The 20,924-nt window shown below is 37.1% G+C and overlaps 1 protein-coding gene across 3 annotated transcripts; it reads right to left on the bottom strand.

Annotated features, from left to right (window-relative positions):
- Positions 1 to 2,639: 2,639 nt before the first annotated feature.
- On the bottom strand, positions 2,640 to 19,298 carry smarcad1a (SWI/SNF-related, matrix-associated actin-dependent regulator of chromatin, subfamily a, containing DEAD/H box 1 a). 3 transcript variants are annotated; one of them, XM_053625029.1, is made up of 23 exons: positions 18,846 to 19,298; positions 18,591 to 18,690; positions 16,551 to 16,680; positions 13,955 to 14,021; positions 13,683 to 13,759; positions 13,468 to 13,578; positions 13,303 to 13,384; positions 12,288 to 12,760; positions 11,929 to 12,125; positions 11,330 to 11,420; positions 10,893 to 10,992; positions 9,740 to 9,799; positions 9,518 to 9,593; positions 9,239 to 9,374; positions 8,943 to 9,074; positions 7,230 to 7,325; positions 7,015 to 7,132; positions 6,719 to 6,834; positions 5,241 to 5,429; positions 5,023 to 5,141; positions 4,724 to 4,906; positions 4,364 to 4,470; positions 2,640 to 4,281 (listed from the first exon to the last, which is right to left on the bottom strand). In XM_053625029.1, the coding sequence occupies exons 1-23, from the start codon at positions 18,982 to 18,984 to the stop codon at positions 4,220 to 4,222; spliced, it is 2,961 nt and encodes a 986-aa protein (XP_053481004.1). In that variant the 5' UTR covers positions 18,985 to 19,298; the 3' UTR covers positions 2,640 to 4,219. The 3 variants fall into 3 exon arrangements, with proteins under 3 accessions (XP_053481004.1, XP_053481006.1, XP_053481005.1); XM_053625031.1 differs by lacking the exons at positions 16,551 to 16,680; positions 18,591 to 18,690; positions 18,846 to 19,298 and adding an exon at positions 14,239 to 14,650; XM_053625030.1 differs by lacking the exons at positions 16,551 to 16,680; positions 18,591 to 18,690; positions 18,846 to 19,298 and adding an exon at positions 14,531 to 14,650 and having other exon boundaries at positions 13,955 to 14,300.
- Positions 19,299 to 20,924: the final 1,626 nt, after the last annotated feature.

Here is a 20,924-nt window from a genome sequence, read left to right as displayed (position 1 = left end):
CCAGACTTGAACCTGATTGAACATCTCTGGAGAGATCTGAAAATGGCACATAAAATGTGGAAAAAGTGAAGCACTGTGAATACTTTCCGGATGCACTTTACCACAAGATTGTAAACCACTGGTAATTCTCAAAAATAGAAAGACCAGTTTAGAGTTGGCCAAAACACATGTACAGCTTTGGAACATCATCCTATGGACACATGAGACAAAGGTCAACTTGTACCAGAATGTTGGAAAGAGAAGAGTATGGGGAAGGGAAGGACCTGCTCATATTCTGAAGCATACCACCTCATCTTATGGCATGGGCATGTTTGGCTTGTTCCCTTGTATTTATTGATGTGAATGCTGATAATAGCAGCAGGATGAATTCTTACGTGCATAGGGCTATATTATCTGTTCAGATTCGGCCAAATGCTTCAAAACTCCTTGGACAGCACACAGTGCACATGGATAATGATTCAAAGAACACTTTGAAAGCAACCTTTAAAACAAAGAGGTGGAATGTTATGTAATTGCCAAGTCAATCACCTGATCTGAATCCAGTTTAGCATGCATTTCACTTGCTGAAGGCAAAATGTTCCAAAAACCAGCAGGAACTGAAGACAGCTGCAGTAAAGGCCCTGCAGAGTGCAAAACATTTTCAACCAAGTATTAAAAATGACAATCTAATATATGATTGTTAGTTTGTCTAATTACTTTTTGTCCTTTACAAAGGGGGTGGCAGGGGGATTGTGCACATAGAATGTGGTGTTATTCCTAGAGTTTTCACCTAATTTGGATGCAAGTCCCATTAAATGAAAACTGAAAATCTGCACTTTGAGGACATTTATGATTTACTTCTACATGCTTTGACAGTTATTGTTTTAGTTGTCCATGTCCAAATATTTATGGACCTGACCATATATCTAGTATACTTTCATGGTCCCATATTATCATTTAAACCTACCATATACAGTGGTGCTTGAAAGTATTGAACCCTTTAGAATTTTCTATATATCTGCAAAAATGACATAAAACACCAGATTTTCACACAAGTCCTAAAAGTAGACAACGAGAACTCAATTAAACAAATTAGACGACAATAATATACTTGGTCATGTATTTATTGAGGAAAATGATCCATTATTACATATCTGTGGGTGGCAAAAGTATGTGAACCTCTGGGTTAGCAGTTCATTTGAAGGTGAAATTAGAGTCAGGTGTTTGTCATCACATTGATTGAAAATCAGGTGTGAGTGAGGGCTCCGTTTTATTTAAAGAACAGGGACCTATCAAAGTCTGATCTTCACAGCACACGTTTGTGGAAGTGCATCATGGCATGAACAAAGGCACTTTGAGTAAGAGTTATTGATGCTCATCAGGCTGGAAAAGGTTACAAAACCATCTCTAAAAAGAGTTTGAACTCCACCAATCCACAGTTAGACAGATTATGTACAAATGGACGAAACCACTGTTACCCTCCACAGGAGTGGTTGACCAACAATTTGGACATGCCAATCAGCCTACCATGCATGTCTTTGGACTGGGGGAGGACACCTGAGTACCTGGAGGAAACCCCCACAGCACATGGAGAACATGCAAACTCCGCACACACAGGGCCGCAGCGGGAATTGAACTCTGGAGGTGTAAGGTGAACGTGCTAACCACTAAGCCACCATGCGCCTCTATGTACATGTTATGTAAATAACCCAAACCAAATTAAAACTTTCTACGGGATTTTACAAAGTTTCGGAAGGGCCAATTTTCTCCATACTCACATGTGTATGTTGACGCATGCCAATCACCCATAAATTACCTGGAGCATGCATGGCACAGCTTTAGTGAGGTCCACAAAAGGCAAAGCTTACAGTGTTAAAATGAGAGTCAACACCAAAAAAAGACTTCCTCAGAGGTAGAAGTGAAAAGTTTTGACTCAATCTGTTATTTATATATATATATATATATATATATATATATATATATATATATATATATATATATATATATATATATATAAACACCGTGTGACCACACCTTGAAAAGTCCCAATCTGGAGGGGAATTACAGAAAAGGTGAATTAGATATGAAATATGAGGTGAAAAGAAAACGGTTTGACATTAAAACAGATGAAAGAAGGTCTACATTGGACAAGTTATCATGAACATCGAGTGCATCACAGGAAACTGCTATATTTAAATTGTTTTGGCCGACATGCTGAATCTAATGTGTTGCACAGAATTTAAAGAAGGTGCCATGGCAAAGAGAACCGATTTATAAGCCAGCTTTCATTTTTAAACACCCTTTCCTTCTCCAAATCTTCCGCGAGCTGAGGCATTCGTTTACAGCTTACGGCTATGCACAAACCAGCCTGTCCTCTTATTATATGCTCACTTTTTTTTTGGTCAAAGTTAAATGACTAGTTTTACTTGTCATAATTTTTGGGTATGTGTTGGCTCACTTTATTTTTACATTTTATTTAATTAATGCCAATAATAAAAAAAATAATAAAATATATATATATATATATATATATATATATATATATATATATATATATATATATATATATATATATATATTTATTTATTTATTTATTACACACACACACACACACATACAAATAAAAAATGAGTTTCACAAATGTTCCCGAAGGTGTTTTTAGTCCCTGATCTTGTGAAGGAGCACAAGCTTTTGCTAGAGTATACTTTTGCACTTCTACAAGTTGCTCTGGGTAAGGGTGTCTGCTAAATGCTGTGAATGAAATTAATGAGCAATGTAAACAACTCTATGTAATCCACATATACAAGTGCAGTAATCCATGCAAATTATAGGATGTGAAGTTGATCAATACATTAGTTACTCTTCTTATGGGTAAATATAGACACTCAAGATACGAATGCTCTTCCAAAATGAAGGGATTTTCATGAATACTAAACGCTCGTACAAGTTAAGAATAAATCCACTCATATCCAGCTTGACAAATACAGACCATCTTAACAGAGTTTGTGCAGTAGGTCAAAGTTGGAGCCAGACCCTGTGCATCATGATTAATAGAAGATAAATATTAAATGTAATGCAGGTACATTTAAGGTAAATGTAAATTAAGGCAAACATGAAGGTAAATAGCTAAATGTAATGCAACTAAAAATACACTGGTAAAAAGCAGTCAACATTTGCACTCAATTTCTTAAGGAAAAGAATTGCTGTTGTCCATGATTATAATCTAGCTGACACAATCTGAATAGAGAATGGGCTCTTATGCTCTTCTCATTCTAATGGTGGAGTACATTTATAAAATAATAATAATAAAAGAATAAATAAATAAATAAAAATCAATAAGAGAGACTGGCTAACCAAGCTACTTTGAGCATTAGTTAAGGTCATACAATCAATAGTAAATTGTTAAGTTTTGCTAGTGTTTGCTGCCTTGGTTTATATTGCTTGGTAATATCAGCACAATGAAAGTGAGGAACAAGACATGGTTTTGTTCCAAAACTGTCAAGAGATTTTTGAACATGCTAGAATAGCGTGCATGTTCATATGGCTTAATGCAAAACTTTTAATCATAAAATAACTCCTATAAAATTCATTATTCATAAGGAAAAATACTGGGGGAAGATATCAAGCTCAACTTGTAAAAAAAATGAAAGAGCACTATTCCCAAAAATAACTGCAGAAATGCAAATTTAAATGATTCACTTACATGGGATTGGGCAGGGTTGCACTGAAACCAGCCACTAGAGCACTCAAAACATTTTGGCTTCCCTTTTCCATTGTTCCCACTCAATGGCCACCCTTATGTACAGGGCAACTGTTATCCAACTACATAACTTTAGACTTGGTTCTTAACCAAAGAAGCAACTTAAATAGACTATAAAATCATCTTTATTTGACAGGAACATACACAACAGTCTATAATACAACAGACAACTACAACAATAGTATATAAAAAAAAACAAACAAACAAACAAACGAAACTAATAAGCTATTAGCACAAGCATTGCGATCTTAAACCTGAAGTTGGATTCACCTAGGCAGTGCTAGACTTTCAACCTGAGTCAAAATGAGGATATGATGAACAATACCCAAGTAAACACTAAGTGAATTATGAAGTGAGTATTTTTTTCAGTCAGACATGAAGTGACCTACTTGTTACCACCTATGGCTAGCAAGTGCACATTCATAAGAATAATATAGTCATTTAGCCATGTTGCGTGTATCTATACTAACCACTTTTAGGTCAAAGGCCCAGTGATACCTTCAACAGCTCAGCCACATCCTCTGACATGGAGCCTTCTTCACCTGGAAGGAAAACAAAGAGTCTTCATTTCTGCTATACACTGAAACAAGTGGTAAAGGTTTGCACAGGGTGGCTTGCACTCACCATCATCAGTAGTCATGTCTTGTTCAAGTTTGAGTTTCTCCTGCCCTAAACGAAGCATGCAGGCCTCTATGGAATCTTTACTAATCAGTTTTATAACCTGCACGGTCCTGTAAATAGGCAACAGTGCATCATCAATACAAAGTGCTCTAAACATTCCTGATATTTTTGTGTGGCAACCTGGAAAAACCTGGCACATGGTAAAAATTTTTTTACATTTACTTCTACTGTTTTCCTGAATTAAGAACAATTCTCATTTGCATTTGTCTCAATCATGAGTAGTTACAGCATTTATCAAGGGATAGTGAGTCTTAAACAAGGTCAGAAACAACTACTACAGCAAGTAATTGATACTCTACTAACCTGCTCTGCCCCATTCGATGACAGCGGTCCTCTGCTTGTTTATCATTGAAAGGATTGCAGTCAATATCATGAAGGATCACTACATTAGCAGAGGCAAGGTTGATCCCCTGGCCACCAGCACGAGTTGACAGAAGGAAGACAAATATTTCAGGGTCTGTGTTGTATTTGTCTATGAGGCCAATTCTAAACCCCCCCCCCCAAAAAAAAAAAAAAAAAAAAAAAAAAAAAAAAGAGGAAAGATGTCAAAAATTACATTGTGAGGAGAAAGAAGAATTTGCACACCATAGTGATATGCTAACCTTTCTGCCATAGGTGTGGAGCCATCCAGCCGAACATACTGGTGACCAAGGTGTTTCAGCAAAATCTCCACAATGTCCAGAACCATGGTGAACTGGCTAAAGAGCACTGCTCGGTCACCCTAAGCAGAACAAAAGTCACATCTCAGAGTGGACAGTTAAAATGAAATATCGTCTACAAATCAGGAGGACCTCAATTAAATTCCAATGCCATTCATTACCTTCTCTTTGAGCTTGGCTAATAACTTTGTAAGCAGGGAAAATTTTCCAGAGTCCAGAAGGAGCTTTTTTTCCAGCTGAAACCTGGAGATGGAGCTGTATTCCTTACAAAGGTTATGCAGCTCAAAGTCTGACATCACCTCCATGTCTTCCTGAATTAGTGCAGGGTCTGCATCAAAATGTGTTGGTTCCTATAAAAGAATGTGACTCAAAATTAGAAGAAAAAAAAAAAGAAAAAAAAAACAAACCCAACCACACACACCTAACCAGATTTGTAGCTGAATCAAGGTCTTTCAAGCCTTAAAAAGTTTAGCATTGTGTTGCCATTAATTTAAACAGCTAGAGTCATGTGAAAAAACAAGTGAACCCCATGGAAACGTTCAAAAAACAAAAACAACAACAAAAAAAAACCAAATACAACAACATATTTGGACAAGCAAATATTTGATCCACTTTGAAACATTAATAGAAGTTGATATACTACTAAAGGACACAATTTAAATTAACAAGCAAAACAAAATCAGTCACATGGGAAAAAGTAAGTACACCCCTACATTTATCACAACTTCAAATCCATAAAATGAGAATCAGATGTGCAAGATTGGGTGCCAGTGATTAGAACCTGCTTAGGGAGTGCAGGTGGAACCTGTCTTGTTTACACCCCTCTCATATCTTGTGTCTGGTGCTCCATTTGTTATTGAGGTGCGTCCTCATGCCAAAATACAGTGCATCCGGAAAGTATTCACAGCGCTTCACTTTTCCCACATTTTGTTATGTTACAGCCTTATTCTAAAATGGAGCTGTCCAAAAATTTAAGTTGAACTGAAAGTGGACCTTTCAACAGGATAACGATCCTAAGCAAACTAGCAAATCCACCAAGGAATGGCTCAAAAACAAGAAATGGAGGGTTATGGAATAGCCTAGACAAAGCCAGGATTTGAAACCAATTGAAATGTTGTTGGGGGGGGATTTGAAATGGGCAGTACATACAAGAAAACCCTCAAACATCTTAGTAAATGAAATAACACTGCACAGAAGAGTGGTCAAAAATTCCAGTGAGCCTGGTGGACAATTACACAAAATGCCTACCAGACAGTATTTCTGCTTAAGGAAGCAATACTAACTTCTGAGGCCAAGGGTATACTTACTTTTTCCACAGAAGAATATCATATCTATTGATATTCCTGTTGAATAAATGATCTAAAAATCAAATTTCCCTTGTGGTTTTGTTCAAGTACATCAACTTATTAATAGGCACTGTATCACAGATGATCAAATGTGTGCTTGTCCAAATGTGTCAAATGCACTAACTATTTCCATAGGGTGTACTTATTTTTTCACATGACTATTACTAATTGCACTATGAAGTTAGTCCTAAATGGTTAATTGAAATTAAAGAAATAAATAAGCACAAGTATACAATAAGCATAGTTTTACACTATTCAAATACCACTAACCAATCCAATCACCAGGTGCTAACCTTCAGCATGGCTTGGCTCATGGCTGCAAGCTTCTCTGTGGTATAGTACTGCCGATGCAACAATGGATGATTGGCCATCTTTCTTAGCTGCATCATCACATTACTGAGCTCTCGCTCTGAAAACACACAGATGCAGGTATGTTTATTTATATTCTTTGATAGTTTATTTTATTTGTGCTGGTTTGGACCAGACAGATAAATGATTATTACGTTAACTATGAGCTATTTTATAGCATATGAATAAGTACTTTGTGTTGATGTTTATGTAAAATGTGCACATTTTGTGTTATACATACTCTCTCCATTAACAGTGTTCTTGAGCCTACTGAAGAGACCATCATAGAGTTGCTGCTGAGCATCACTCATCGGACACATTTCAATCTTCTCCACCTTGGGTGGTAGTTCTTTCAGCACCTACGGTATTACATAGATTACTTATTAAACGTTCAAATGCTTTAAGTGTTGGCAACAGCAGATTATTATCTTAAACTCAGTTTTTAGCAGTCATTACCTCACTCTTTACTCGTCTCAAGATGAAGGGCTTCATGATGAGCTTGGCTTGGGCAATTCGGTCTTTATGGAAACTACTTTCCTCTTCTGATGATTTCTAACAGTGACATGATTAATATTGTGCATGACTGATAACTACTTAATTAATCAAATTTGCACATTAGTACGCACAAAGGCCAACAAACACGGAAAACAGCCAAAAAAAAAAAAAAGTAAAATATGCATTTAATACATTAGTCGTTCCTCCTTTAATCATCTAAATCAGAGGTTCTCAACCTTTGTAACTAAAGCCCCCCCATGATATGAGCAAGAAACCTTGAGAGGAACCAGATTCAGAAGGGAACCCAACCTCATCTGAGTAACAACGGCTGGTGTGCAAGTAAAAGTTAATTATGGCTTTTATATGAAGTCTGTTTGTCGAACTAAGTCCACTGTTCACTAAAGGAGACTTGAGTGCAAAATTATATGTGGTAATTGCAGTCCTAAGGCCATAGCAGCAACGGTAATCCCAGCAACCACAGCGAGAATGTCCAAGTGGAATTGAGGTCCAAAACCATTTCCATGGTACTTCAAGCGGTACCATCCTAAGCAATCTCCAGGCTGCACTGCTTGGGTTCGACTTGTGGCAGAATGTAGCCTCAAGTTGATGAGAGCTCCATCCAGAGGTAGGGCATCAGGATGGTTAAAGATAGATTTTATATCTTAATATAACCTAATCCATAATCTGTTTTGATAGATAAATTTTTTATGCTTTTGTGTTTTTGTAACTTTTAAAATGACTTTTCATAAAATTTATTAAATTTAATATAACTTAAACTATAACGGACACGTATGGAACATGATCAAAAAATGTTTCTGAACACGACTACTTTGAACAAGAGAACTAGGCTGTAATAACGTGTACTATTTTACATGTAAAACATGTTACATGACATTCGTCTTGCATTCTAAAAAAACATTCGCATATGAATGATGTAAATTGTGAAGGACGCGTCTCGTCATCCATGACATTGTTAAATCAATCAGTGGGACACCTGCACTTGCTTCTTTTTACATTCACGTCTGTCAGCTGCCATGTGATCACCGGGATGTGCTGCTCCGGCTCTCGGCCACTCACTGAAAAGAACAGACGCAGAGAGAGGTGCGAGTGCAGCAGGAAAGCAAGACCTCACGCTTGCAGGACAGTACCGGCGACATTCAGTCGCTAAAGGGGTCTGAAAAGTCACTAAGTTGGCAACACTGGTCTGCAGTGACAGCTAGATAAAAGGCAGGCTAAGCTCTGCCTCTCCTCAGCAAAAAGAAATTGCAGAGGGAGCGGGAACGCAGGGTTTTGGCATTTATGTACATTCTATGTGAAAAGCAATAAAATACAGGAGTACCCAAATGAGGCCCGGTCAGTGTTTTTTTTCTTTCTTGAAAACAATTTGCGCCTCCCCCTTCCGATCTCTCCACACCCCTCTGTTGAGAACCACTAATCTAAATGAATCAGTAGTTTTCAGATCCTCATTGCTTCAACCCAAAAATGTGCTGGTTGTCTTCAGATCCCTATTCCATTCCCGTTAACAAGAAAGTTGCAGTTTCAATGCCGCTCACATGGAGTAAATGTCTTCTCGCTCAAAAAGAGCCAAAAGGCCTTCATTACCATGAGACAGATTTCTGATTTTCTAAAACTGATTGCTAAACCCATTAATAAACCCTCTCCCAAGTCCCCTACCGTAGAGAACATCTTGGAAATCTGTGAAGTGCTGCTAGAGAACATGGAAGGCATAATAAAGTTGAGCAGAGATATGAGTTCCAATAGGTTGTTTTGTAAAGGTGTTCCAGTGAGCAACAATCTCTGTTCAGCCTAGAGAAGATACAAAAAAAAATAAAAAATTTAATCAAATAACAGAATTTGCAAGCAAGGTCTACACATATCAAACTACCTCTATCTAAAAATGAAATGCTGATGATGAAAAATATTTAACACAAGTCATGTCAATTCATTATGCAATATCAAACTGTACTAACATTAATGGTCATGAGATGGCAGTAGCGTAGTGAGTTCATGTTCTTCAACATGTGACCCTCATCAAACACAGCACACTGCAGCTTCAACTTGCGGAAAAGGCTGCGGTCACTTTCATTGCCTATTGTTAAATTATATCTGGGGAGAGAGAAAGAAAAAAAAAACCCACACACAGCACTTTACACAGAAGTAAATCCAGACAGACATTTCCTCAACAATACTGAGGTCACAAATAGTGTCTAATAAAGGTGACGTGATCACAATTTATTCCCCAAACTTACGTAGACACTATGACATTGAATTCCACTTGGTTGTTGAGAATATCATGACGGAGGTATTTCCGGTCCTCTACAGAGCCTACATGGTGTGCATTAGACAAGATGTAAATGTGAAACAGTGCTAATAACTGATATTAAACACCACTGTGAAATACAAGGCCTTTTGTAAGCAGCGTCTAGTTGTATTGCTTATTAAAAGCACCAGAATGAGAGTAATTCACTCACCATAATAGACGATGACTTTCAGGCTGGGACACCACAGCTCTAGCTCCCTTACCCAGTTATCTTCGGGGAGAGACAATGTTTACTTCAAAAGTGCTGATACAGCTATTGCATGCAAGCTAATACATTTGCTTTAAGGCAGCACAAGATGGACAAAAATAACACCATACAATTCTGTTACAGCTGCGAGATGCCTTGCTATATATGTATTTTTTTTTAACCAGAGCCACAGTTTATTAGTTTGGGACCTCTGTAATTGGGCCGAAAAATGTTAGCATGTTATTGCGTCACATTATTTTATTAGTATTTTTGTCTCTTGTAGGCAGCATTATTGTCGCTCTGAAATGTACAGCTCACAGTTTACTACAATATACGATTTATTTGCCTTTATAATGTACTTGTGAAAAAGTGCTAAAGTCTGATGACCTTTTTTCCCCAGAGAATGGTGGACAATTATGCAAAATACCTACAATAAGCTATTTCTGCTAAAAGGGGCAATACTAGCTTCTGAGGCCAAGGGTGTATTTACTTTTTGCACAGAAGAATATCACATCTTTCGAGATTTCTGTTGAATAAATGATTGAAAAAGCTAATTTTCCTTGTGGTTTTGTTCAAGTACATCAACTTTATTAATAGGCCCTGTTTCAAAGATGATCAAAGGTTTGCTTGTCCAAATATGTCAAGACGCCAATGATTTCCATAGGGTGTACTTTCACACGACTGTACATAAGTGCCAGGCTTCTTATTAGCAGATTAGCAGCACAAACTAACTTTCCAAGCTATACACTCTCCAATGATCACTGCTATTCTTGGGCAAGAGTTATTTTTTCTTTGTAATGTCTATACATATTTAATTAATGGCTGTATGACAGGATAAGATTAAAAACTTAGTGTTATCTTGTATTTTTTCCCCCAAGTCATGCAGTATATAGGAACTAAGTGCTGGTAGGAACTTGCTGGTTGTGAGAAGGGGAATGAAAAAATGTGCCACGAGCACCATTTGATTGGTCTGAGGACTCAAGTCAATTATTCAGCTTTGTTGCATTAATATCATATCTAATTTACAATAAGCTGAGAAAATCAGCACTGTCACACATGTGCATAGAAAACAAATGAATGCCAATTGTGTGCTTAACTAACAATATATTGGTCTTACCCACTGTGGAAGAGGGTACAGTGATGAGGTGAGGGCCTTTAATCCCTTTCTGATAAAGGTAAGCCAAAAACGAAATTGCCTGAATTGTTTTTCCTAAGCCCTGAAAAGGAAAAAAAATATTAGCATATAATACAGGGCTTTTTTTATCATTGCCTGAACACTTGAGACATGTGATTCAACAGAACAATTTCCCAGTTTTCAAAACAAAAACAACAACAACAAAAAAAAAACAATCACCACAACTTGTACACTTAAAGTATTATTCAAACTCTCAACAAGTAGCACGATGCAACCTTCATCCCCAATGGTCTTCAGTTCTAATTTTAGCAAACCCAACAGAGACTTTAAATTTAACATTGTCAATTAAACACTCAATGGACTTGGATAACTAGTTTATACTTGCATGAAATTATAAACTATAGTAAACTCAAACTCACCATCTCATCAGCCAAGATCCCACTGAGATTGTGCTGGTGTAAGAGGATAAGCCACTTCAAACCTATCAGCTGATATGGCTGTAATTTCAACCTGAGTGAATTCAAAAGTAATTAATAATTACACACAAACTAAGTAAATGATTTCATATTACATTGAACAATAAAGTATCTGCGATAAATCTACTACTGAGAGAAACTTTGATGCAACGCATCATGTTGTGGATGGTTAGAATTTTTTTTTTCTTTTTTTAAAGTCAGCAACTGATTATGCCTTAATACATGAAACATTCACACTTAATCATTATGAACAGGGTGTTTCATTTTAAGTCTGTAGTCATGTAGGAGGTTTGAAAACCAACGTGCACAATTATAGTATTAACTGCTCACTACTAACTCGTAATACAGCTCAGTGTTGGAATCTTTTTAATTGATTATTTAATTCTCTACATATGCATCAGGGTTTGTTGCAGAAATCCTGGAAATCCAATTTCACTATTAATTAGTGACCCCAGTCTACTGCATGCATAGAGGAGACAAAATTCAAATCAAATTTAATGTGATATTTTCACAAGAGGTAAGTAGTAAATATAATAGCTCACTTGCTGTTGAGGGTGATGGGTTGTTTCATGGAGCCCATGCCGTTTTCAATGACCTTTGTTATGTCTTTGGTCATCTTCCTGGCTATGCTCTCGCACTTGTTCATGAGCTGCTTCAGTACTTGTCTTTTCTTCAGCACACTTCTACAGCCATGCACCAACTCCATAGACAAACCATTATCCTTATAGAACTGCTCGTTCTGGGGGGGAAAATAGCAACAAATTCACCCAAGCAAAGAATACCGACTGCCAAATGCATATAGTTCAGCTTTTCCTCATGAAATTCTGAGCACATTTGAGTTTCAGGCAATAGGTCAGGCAACACAATCTCTTATAGAAGCACTTCTTGCAAAAACCCTTACCACATCTTTCCATCTGTTGAATGGCCGCAGTGAAATAATCTTCTGGGCTTTTTTCAACGAGCAGCCAGATATCAAACTCAGTTCATCCAATGACGCCTCCTGGAGAAATTGCAATATCTGCTCCTGGACCCTGGGATCAAAGCTATCGTCCTCACTGTCCGAGTCAAATTCGTCGGAAACATCCTCGGCCTCACTATCCAGTTCTGAGTCAGAGTCTTCGTATTGTTCTGGCTTTAACTTATCGGCTTTTGCTCTCTCAGGCTCATGACTGACTGTTGTGCTTCCTCTTGAGGTTGATTTATTAGAGGGGGACTGTTGTCTTGAAGGAGATTTACTTGATACAGCTGATAGCCATCTTGTCAGACTTGAATTTGGCTTTTGCTTCCCATCTCCACTGCTCTCTTGCCTGCTCTTCGATGGTTTTGAATTACTTGAAGGTTTTGACATCTTCTCGATCTCTTTAGGGTTAGAGTCTACAGGGGTTTAAAAAAAATAAAAGAGAGAAAAAGAAACAACTTTTCACATATCAATGCTTACAATTTTAATTGTGTCTCAATAATTCTGAGGATAACCCAAGAACCAACATTTTAAGCCTGTGACAATGGCACATTGAAATATATTGTTTGACACAAGGCTTTCATTTTGAAACTTCTGGGTATCAAATAAACACTCAAAAGACTGCATAGTAGGATATTCATCATAAAATACTGCTTATTACTTGAGGTGTAATAAAATTACTTAAGCCCACACTTGCTCTTATGAAAAAGTAACTTCCTGGATATCTAGGATCCGGAGAGGCTACAGTGTCATTCTAGTCTCAAATATTGTACTTTTATAATGCTGAATGTTTTTAATAAAATGTACCTAAGACACATTCAGGCAATGCTAATTTTTGCAGAATCAAAAAAAATATATTGCATCAGGACACTGCCACGTTGTTCTGAATCACATTTTGAATTTTTTTTTGCATCATAACACTCCTAACCGACATAGTCCAGAAATATTTGAACCTCACCTGATTCTGATGAAAACATGAGCAGTGATCCCAAGGCATTTTCAAAATCCCACTCATGCTCTCTCAGAACTTCTCTCAGTACCTGTAAAACACCACTCATCATACACAGCTCATTCACAAGCACAGACTTTTCCATTGCCTTCTGAAGCAACAATTTTAACCTACCACTCTGTCCATTTTGGGAAATTTCTTTTTCAGTTTGTGCACCAAAGCATCTTGCTTTTCTTTGTTTGGCTCATGGTTCTCCTCTTCAGACCCTGGCTCAGAATCTGGCTCCTAAACAAAAACACAAACCGAGTCAGAGCACACATCCACAGATCTCAGTTATTTATTTATTCATTCAAAAAATCACCCCAAAAAACTATTTAAACAAAGCTTACCACGGTTTTCCGCCACTTCTTTGGCTGCATCTCATCATCATCACTGTGTGTTGCTCCACCTTTTGTCTTGGATAAATCTGTCAGATATCAGTAACCCCAGCCATAATATCAGCATTACATTATTAATATTTTTTGTATTTTTGTCAGTCTACTTCAACACTGTAACATGAAGAATGTATGAATTAGATCAGAATTTACAATCAGCCAGCTGTAACCAACGTCAGAGACAGCTGATGTAAATTCTGATCTAATTAATATATTAAAAGGTATACCTTTATCTTTGTAGGCCACCAAACAACATGCTACAGCTCCCTCCAGTGTGCTGGTACTCTCAATCACCTGTGAAACCCCAAACAATGTTGCACAAAGATTAACAGTCATGTCACTGTTCCAAATCTGCAAACTGAATGCTAGAACTGTCTAGTCCTGGGCCATTTCAACAAGTCCAGCTTAGCTGTAATAAAATTCATTTTGAATTTTTTGATACAGAAATTTTAAATATGCCAGAAACTACAATAAACACCAGTTACATCACAGCATGATTGAATAATCAAACCTGATTGGTCAGAAGGTGTGCATTATTTTCCTAGAACAGCACGGCTCTGAAAGTAGTTCCGGCTGTAACATGAACAATAAGTTAATATTAACGTGCTTGTTCAAATATACTACAGTTTCTATAATAACGCCACATACACAGGGACTTGTACAACAATCGCTCCACAAATCTAATAAGATTAGATTTGTATTTTTAAAAAGGTGTTGGTTTTTAACTTATAAAGTAAAACTTGTAATCGCTGATGTGATTTTTGTTAGGAGATATTTATGGAAGGTGTCATGGTTGTACACACTGTCATGGTGCTTTTGAGAATATTATCAGCACAGGAGAGCCTTCAGGACAGAGGAGTTTGTTTTCCAGTTTTTCTGTAAAGTGATGTGCGAGAGAGAGAGAGAGAGAGAGAGAGAGAGAGAGAGAGAGAGAGAGAGAGGGGGGGGGCAGGCTGGTGAGGGAACAACTGTTTATCATGGCTATAAGTGAGTACAGGAACCAACTTGTGCCTTGGATGTTACACAACATTAAATCTAACTAGAAACTGTTAAAATGCATGCCGTTTCATACATTAAGAAATTAAATATTGGCAAATTTCTGTGGTAAGCAGAACACTCCAGACGAGAGGTCAGGAATCTTTTCAACTGGCAGAGCCATAAAAGGCAAAAAAAAAAAAAAAAAAAAAAAAGTTATGATTTTTTTTTTCTTTGGAAAAAGACTTCATTTAACCAACTATGATAGCTTCATCAAATGGTGAATCAATACAAGATGCAGTACATGAGTACGAGTAAATTACCATTACCACGCTAGTTACCATTAAAGTAACTTCCACAAATGTAAATTCGTCTGTCCATTTGGACTGGAAAGAATGATACTACTTTTTTTTTGTTTAGCCATTTCAACTTTGTTAAAAAACTGAAAACTGACTGGCTATGTATTTTTCAACTGATTTTTGAATTAGACTGGGATTTTACTGCTCTGCACAATTGGTTGGCATCTACATGACAAAATGGGCATCAATTATGTAAAAGTTTAAAATGTATCAAGTTTTAATTGAATCGACACCCTAGCTTTCGTGATTCATAATTGCTTTTATTTATTCGAACAGTATACTGCTGTTACACACACTACTACAGTAACCTAGTTGTAACTGACCACCGAGTAGCACAGTCTTTTGGTAGAAAAGAAGACAGTATTTGTCATTTTCCACCAGAAGTAGTGCAATTCACACATTTAACCATCCTTGCCGCTAGAGGGTGAACTATGCCAGTTCATACCACTTCATTTGCCAGTGAATCAGTGTACTGGAGAAATTCCTCCTGAGGAAAGCTGGGTGCAGATATTTCTAGGTTGGATCAATGGCTATATTTGCAAGAAAAATTAACAATGACTGTGCAGCATGCAATGAATCAATCTGCCTTTTCCTACCAAACATGATGACTGTATTAACTGCTCTGCTGAAAAAAAAAAAAAAAAAAAAAAAAACTTCCAGACTAACCACTAGTTTACAGTCTTGTCCTATGACAGTTGCAATATTCTTTGCTTTGTTAAAAACAAGTTGCTTGTGGTGGTACTACTTGTTTGTGGTCTATTAGGAAGACAATTGTGCTGTTGCAGTAAAATAATCAACAGTGGGACGGCATGGTGTACAAATCTCAATCTTCTCAAAGCTGGATGTTGGCATAGATTCTATTACCTCAGGGATATCATGTTCACTTGTTTGTGTACAAGAGCAGCACACACTATGCCCAATGATGTCCAGGCTAAAGTCTAAACAATGGAGCCACGGGAAGTCTTTCAGCAGGCAAGATGGATCTCTTGTGTCCTTCCATTTTCCCTCTCAAACTTCCACAGGTAACACACTTGTGCAGCACACCTGAAATTAATCTTTTGCCTCCTACAACCCACATTTCAGCAGAACAACAAGAACTTTTGGTGAAATGACAAACTTTGATGAGCAACTTGTTGATGCTAAGGTCTTACTAGTAGAACAGGGATGTGATTAAGGATGATGGTTTCTCTTCCCAGCATAAGTCTGCTGAAGTATGCCGGAAACCCATCGGAATGGATTATTTATTTCAGTTCTGTGCAGAAACTGAATATCTGTATTTCTCTTACTCTGGGAAAGACTTCTTTGCAAATAACATCACCACTTGGACTGTAACTACCTCATGCCACTCCCAAGATCCTTGTCAAATCCTATTTTTGTGTAGATCACATAACTGAATCAGGTAATACCAAGTACAAATAATACAATAAACACAAAGTGCTACAAAAATGTCTTTCTTCAAAAACTGAGTTAGTAACAAAAACACAGTTACCTCCAGCAATTCACTTCTGTTCCTCTGAGGGAACATTTCCAGAAGCTTGGCCAGTTTCTCTTCCATCTCGAGACTTTTCTGCTTTTCACACTCTGTGGCATTCCTGGCTGATGATTGTACTGTAGGAACCCTGAACGACAAGCTCATTTTAGTCACTTTCAAACAGACAATGTTAAAACTGTTTTTGATTTTGGACATGGCCATTAAAACATTTGATGTTTTAGCAAAATTATTTCTGTAGAAAGTGTTATAAAACACAGCACTGTTTCTTTTCATTAGTGGCCCAAGTACAAGACAAATGAAGTTTATAGTCATTTTGTCAATCCCATTACCATAACAGATTACAGCGACAAATTCAAATCATGTGTTGAATTCAGCAGACTGCATGCAGTAACTCTGTATAAAACTGTGTAGTCAGTTGATAGACTAGGAAATGAAGTAATTACTTAAATTATGCAAGTGATCATATCCAACTTAATCTGTTATTTTATATACATTCTAAACCCAAGTTTGATTACTGCCAAGTTAAAAATGAAATAAGTAAATAAATAATAATAATAATAAAAAAGACTCTGTAGGACATATGGTGGAGGGGAAGGGGGGGGTGTAGGAGGTTGATTTTCATTGACTAATTTTTGACTGTAACTTTCACTGTAATTTTCGTTAAGTTAATTTAACTAAATGTTTTGTTTGCCACTGTCGAAGTCTTTGAAGAAAACCCGGAACACACGCTGCAAGCTTCGCTTCGGGTTTCAGAGCGAGCTGCAAGCTCCAGTGCTTTGCGTAAGGGGAAATCGTGACACTAACAAACTGCTAAATGGGACTACAGAGGTTGTCAGAGACATTAAACATCATGCCAAACAGGAAAAAACTTCGCAGATAAACTGGTTCAGGTGTGCTGTGCACAATTCCCCCAAAAAATAATTGATGAAGATTCATCCACAGCATCTACTATATTATGGAAAATGTTTGGAAAAGTTGTCGGAAGCTTGGTGATGGTGACGGTGAAGTCGAGTGACTGTGGTGTAGTTTGTTTATAGCATATGGTTAGCTTTTTATTTCTGGCTATTGTATCTAGGCTTCAAACTGCATAAAAGTTGTGTTCATTTGTGAAAATTATCTTGATGGACAAAACGTGTCAGTATTGTAAACTTCTGTTGATCACAGAGATTATTTTATGCAATAATCCAAAAGCCTATGTGAAAAACCTAGTGGGTTTTTGTCGAGGGAACCAGTGTGATGCTAACTTCCGGTTCCGGTACAAAATGACGTCATCCCTGCACCACTCTATTGGGTGATTTGGCTGCATCTCTCTTCCTGTAAACACTGTTATTGCCTTTTCTGCATTCGCATGAGTTGTTTTCATTTGGTTGCATATTGTTATATTGGATTGCATATTTTCATTTGGTTGATGGCATTTTTACTTATATTATTTTTTGGTTACAATTTTATTTATACTTTGCTTCTATGAGATGATGCACTTTAAGCACCAGTCTAATTTGATGCAAAGATTTGTACATTAGCAGGAATGTAGCAAAACATGGAGGTGAAAGCAGCGGTCTGTTTATTAAATGTGAAAGTACAATAAAAATATGTTGTCCCTAAAATCAATGAATAATCATAATGAACAATCGTGATCTCAATATTGATCAAAATAATCATGATTATACATTTTGGCCATAATCATGCAGCCCTATTTCCAAGTGTTGAAGTGAAAGCCTGTAAATTCCTAGGAGGCAAATAAATAAATAAATAAATAAATAAATAAATAAATAAATAAAACCCTATACTGCTGACTGAAGTGATTTTGGTCCACGTGACATGGACATGCAAGAACATGCTTAGCATTTAGTTGTGTCACTGGAATCTTAAATTCTTAGAAAAAAAACTTAGTGTTCAAAGGAATTGGTTGGCGAGGAAATAACATAATAAACGTTGTGCTTGTTGTTACTATAAAAAAAAACGTGTTAGGTTTATCGCATTGTACATGATCTTACTGCGAGCCTATGTACATTGGTGAGGCATGTTACATCACCTCACCTTGCCTTCTTACAGGCCTCATCATCAGAGGACACATCCTCCAGGGCATGGCGTGGCATTTTTCCTCTTCCTCGTCTGCCATCCGGTTTCACTGGGCGCTCTGCAGATACAGACAGAAATAAAGGCTTACTCCACATAATATCACAATAAAGTGGTCACGGGCATCGTGAAGAACAGCAGCTGCGCGGATGCTAACAGTCAGCTACACAGCTCGGTGTGTAACTGAGCTCCATCACCGCCTCTGTAAACCCTTACCTGGGTAATTCTCTTTCTCAGAGCTACTTTTATTCACCAGCCTGCGCTGCTCTGGTTTGAGTGAACTGCCCGACGACGAGACATTTTCCACCGTCTTCTCTTTCTGATAACGGAACCTTTCGAGGTTGAACAAACTCATCGCTGTATAACGAGCGGCTACTTAACTAGACAGTAGGGAAGCTTATACACAGATTTAACCGGGTAAATAATACCACTCTGGCGCTCACAAGAAGAAGTAAAATACTACAGGGGTTTCTACTAAAATACAAAGTTTTTCACTTATGCATATCCGTAACAAAAAACCCCACAAATGACTAAACTGAATACTAAACAAACCACAATATCTCGCCGGTGTAAAATTCAACAGTCCAAGAGAAGAACCTCCCCGGCAGTGTTAGTGTGGCTATTTCCCGCCACTAATAAGCCTGCGTCATTTCCTCTTCACGTCTCACGAGCCAATAGGAACAAAGACCTCGGTCAGAGCCCTATTCCAGATCAGAGGAGCGTGAGTCCTGTGAAGGTTGCCAGATTGCAAAGAAATAGTGAAACGCTTGTATAAAAGGATACAGTTAAAGCTGCAGTATCGATTTTTTTAAATGAACAAAAAATCTATTACTGAGCAAGTACATATATATATATATATATATATATATATATATATATATATATATATATATATATATATATATATTTTTAAATCAGTGTTTAAAACTGTCTCCTTACCTTACCCTGATTCCTAACGGTAAGCTTATAATAATGATTTATAAATTGGGCTGTCAGTCAGATTTCAGGAGAAATATTACTTGACATCATTCTTCTTTCATGGTTACATCACATCTGTAAGCAGAAAGACGCTACTATATTGCATGTGGGAGCTGAGGATGGTGGAGTTTTTGTAGACTGCTCTTACAGCAGTTGCTTAGAATTTAAACTTGTCATCTAGATGGCTGCTTTAATCTGGATAGATCTAAACGCAATCATGGCTGACATCTTGGGAATCAGCTGTTGTCGAAACCAAGAAAAAAAATACTCAGCAAGTTGCAGTTTTATGTTTCAAACAGAGATGGGGATAGAGAGGCAAACGTTCAGTACTGCAGCTTTAAAGTTATTATAAATGAATGTATACGTTTATAAAATCCTTTTGAATGCTAAATAATTTATAGCATTTAACTGCTGTAAGGTTCGCATTTTGTGCCATGGTAAATTAATTTATATTCATTGTTTTCATTCATACAACATGAGTAACCACTTTAACGTAGTGCACATCACAAGGCAAGATTTGACTCTAAATTGGATGCTAGTCTATCACAAGACACACACACACACACACACACACACCAACCAACTAACCCCAACCAAACAAGCATCAATATGATTGGTTGGGATGCTTCACTGTGTGTATCACTCCAGTCGTCTGTGCTCACTGCATACAATTCCACTTCCTTGTTCGAAACAGTTACTACAGTAGTGTTACTGACATCATCAGCAGACATGGCATATGATCATTTTCAGGAATGCAACTTTTGACTTAAACTATGAAATATTGTCATTTGGAGTTGAAACAGAAGCAGGTATGCCAATTTCACCGGAAGTTCTCTGGAACTTTAGATGGTCTCCTCTACTCCATCTATTAGCATGTTTTTGGAAGGTGGGAAGAAACTGGAGAAACCAGAGGAAACTCATGTAAACAAAACCCAAGAGAACATGCACAGAAACACCAAGAAAACAGTGACCTGATCTCAGGATTGCACAGGGGACCTCTGAGCTGTGAGGTGACAATAAAAGGGGAAATCCTTTCACTTTTAGTAACTTTTTAAGGTACTCAACATAATTTTAGATAACTCTACTTTCACATTGAATTTATTTAATAAAATATTATAATTAGTAGGACTTAATTTTCAAAACAATGTAAAAAAAAAAAAATTTAAATCCATTGGATTCAATATCAAATAATTGTTTGAATGGCACTGAAAGGGTTGACAACTTCCATGATTTATGTGACAAAATATTTAATATAAACCTTTAGTATAAGTGATAGGATATATGTGCCTGAGATAGGTCAATACTGATCAATATAAA

This window comes from Ictalurus furcatus, chromosome 5 (genome assembly GCF_023375685.1).
Source record: "Ictalurus furcatus strain D&B chromosome 5, Billie_1.0, whole genome shotgun sequence".
In the NCBI taxonomy this organism is placed as follows: domain Eukaryota; kingdom Metazoa; phylum Chordata; class Actinopteri; order Siluriformes; family Ictaluridae; genus Ictalurus; species Ictalurus furcatus.
The sequence above is the reverse complement of the archived record's forward strand: the minus strand, read 5'-3'. Positions and strand labels throughout refer to the sequence as shown.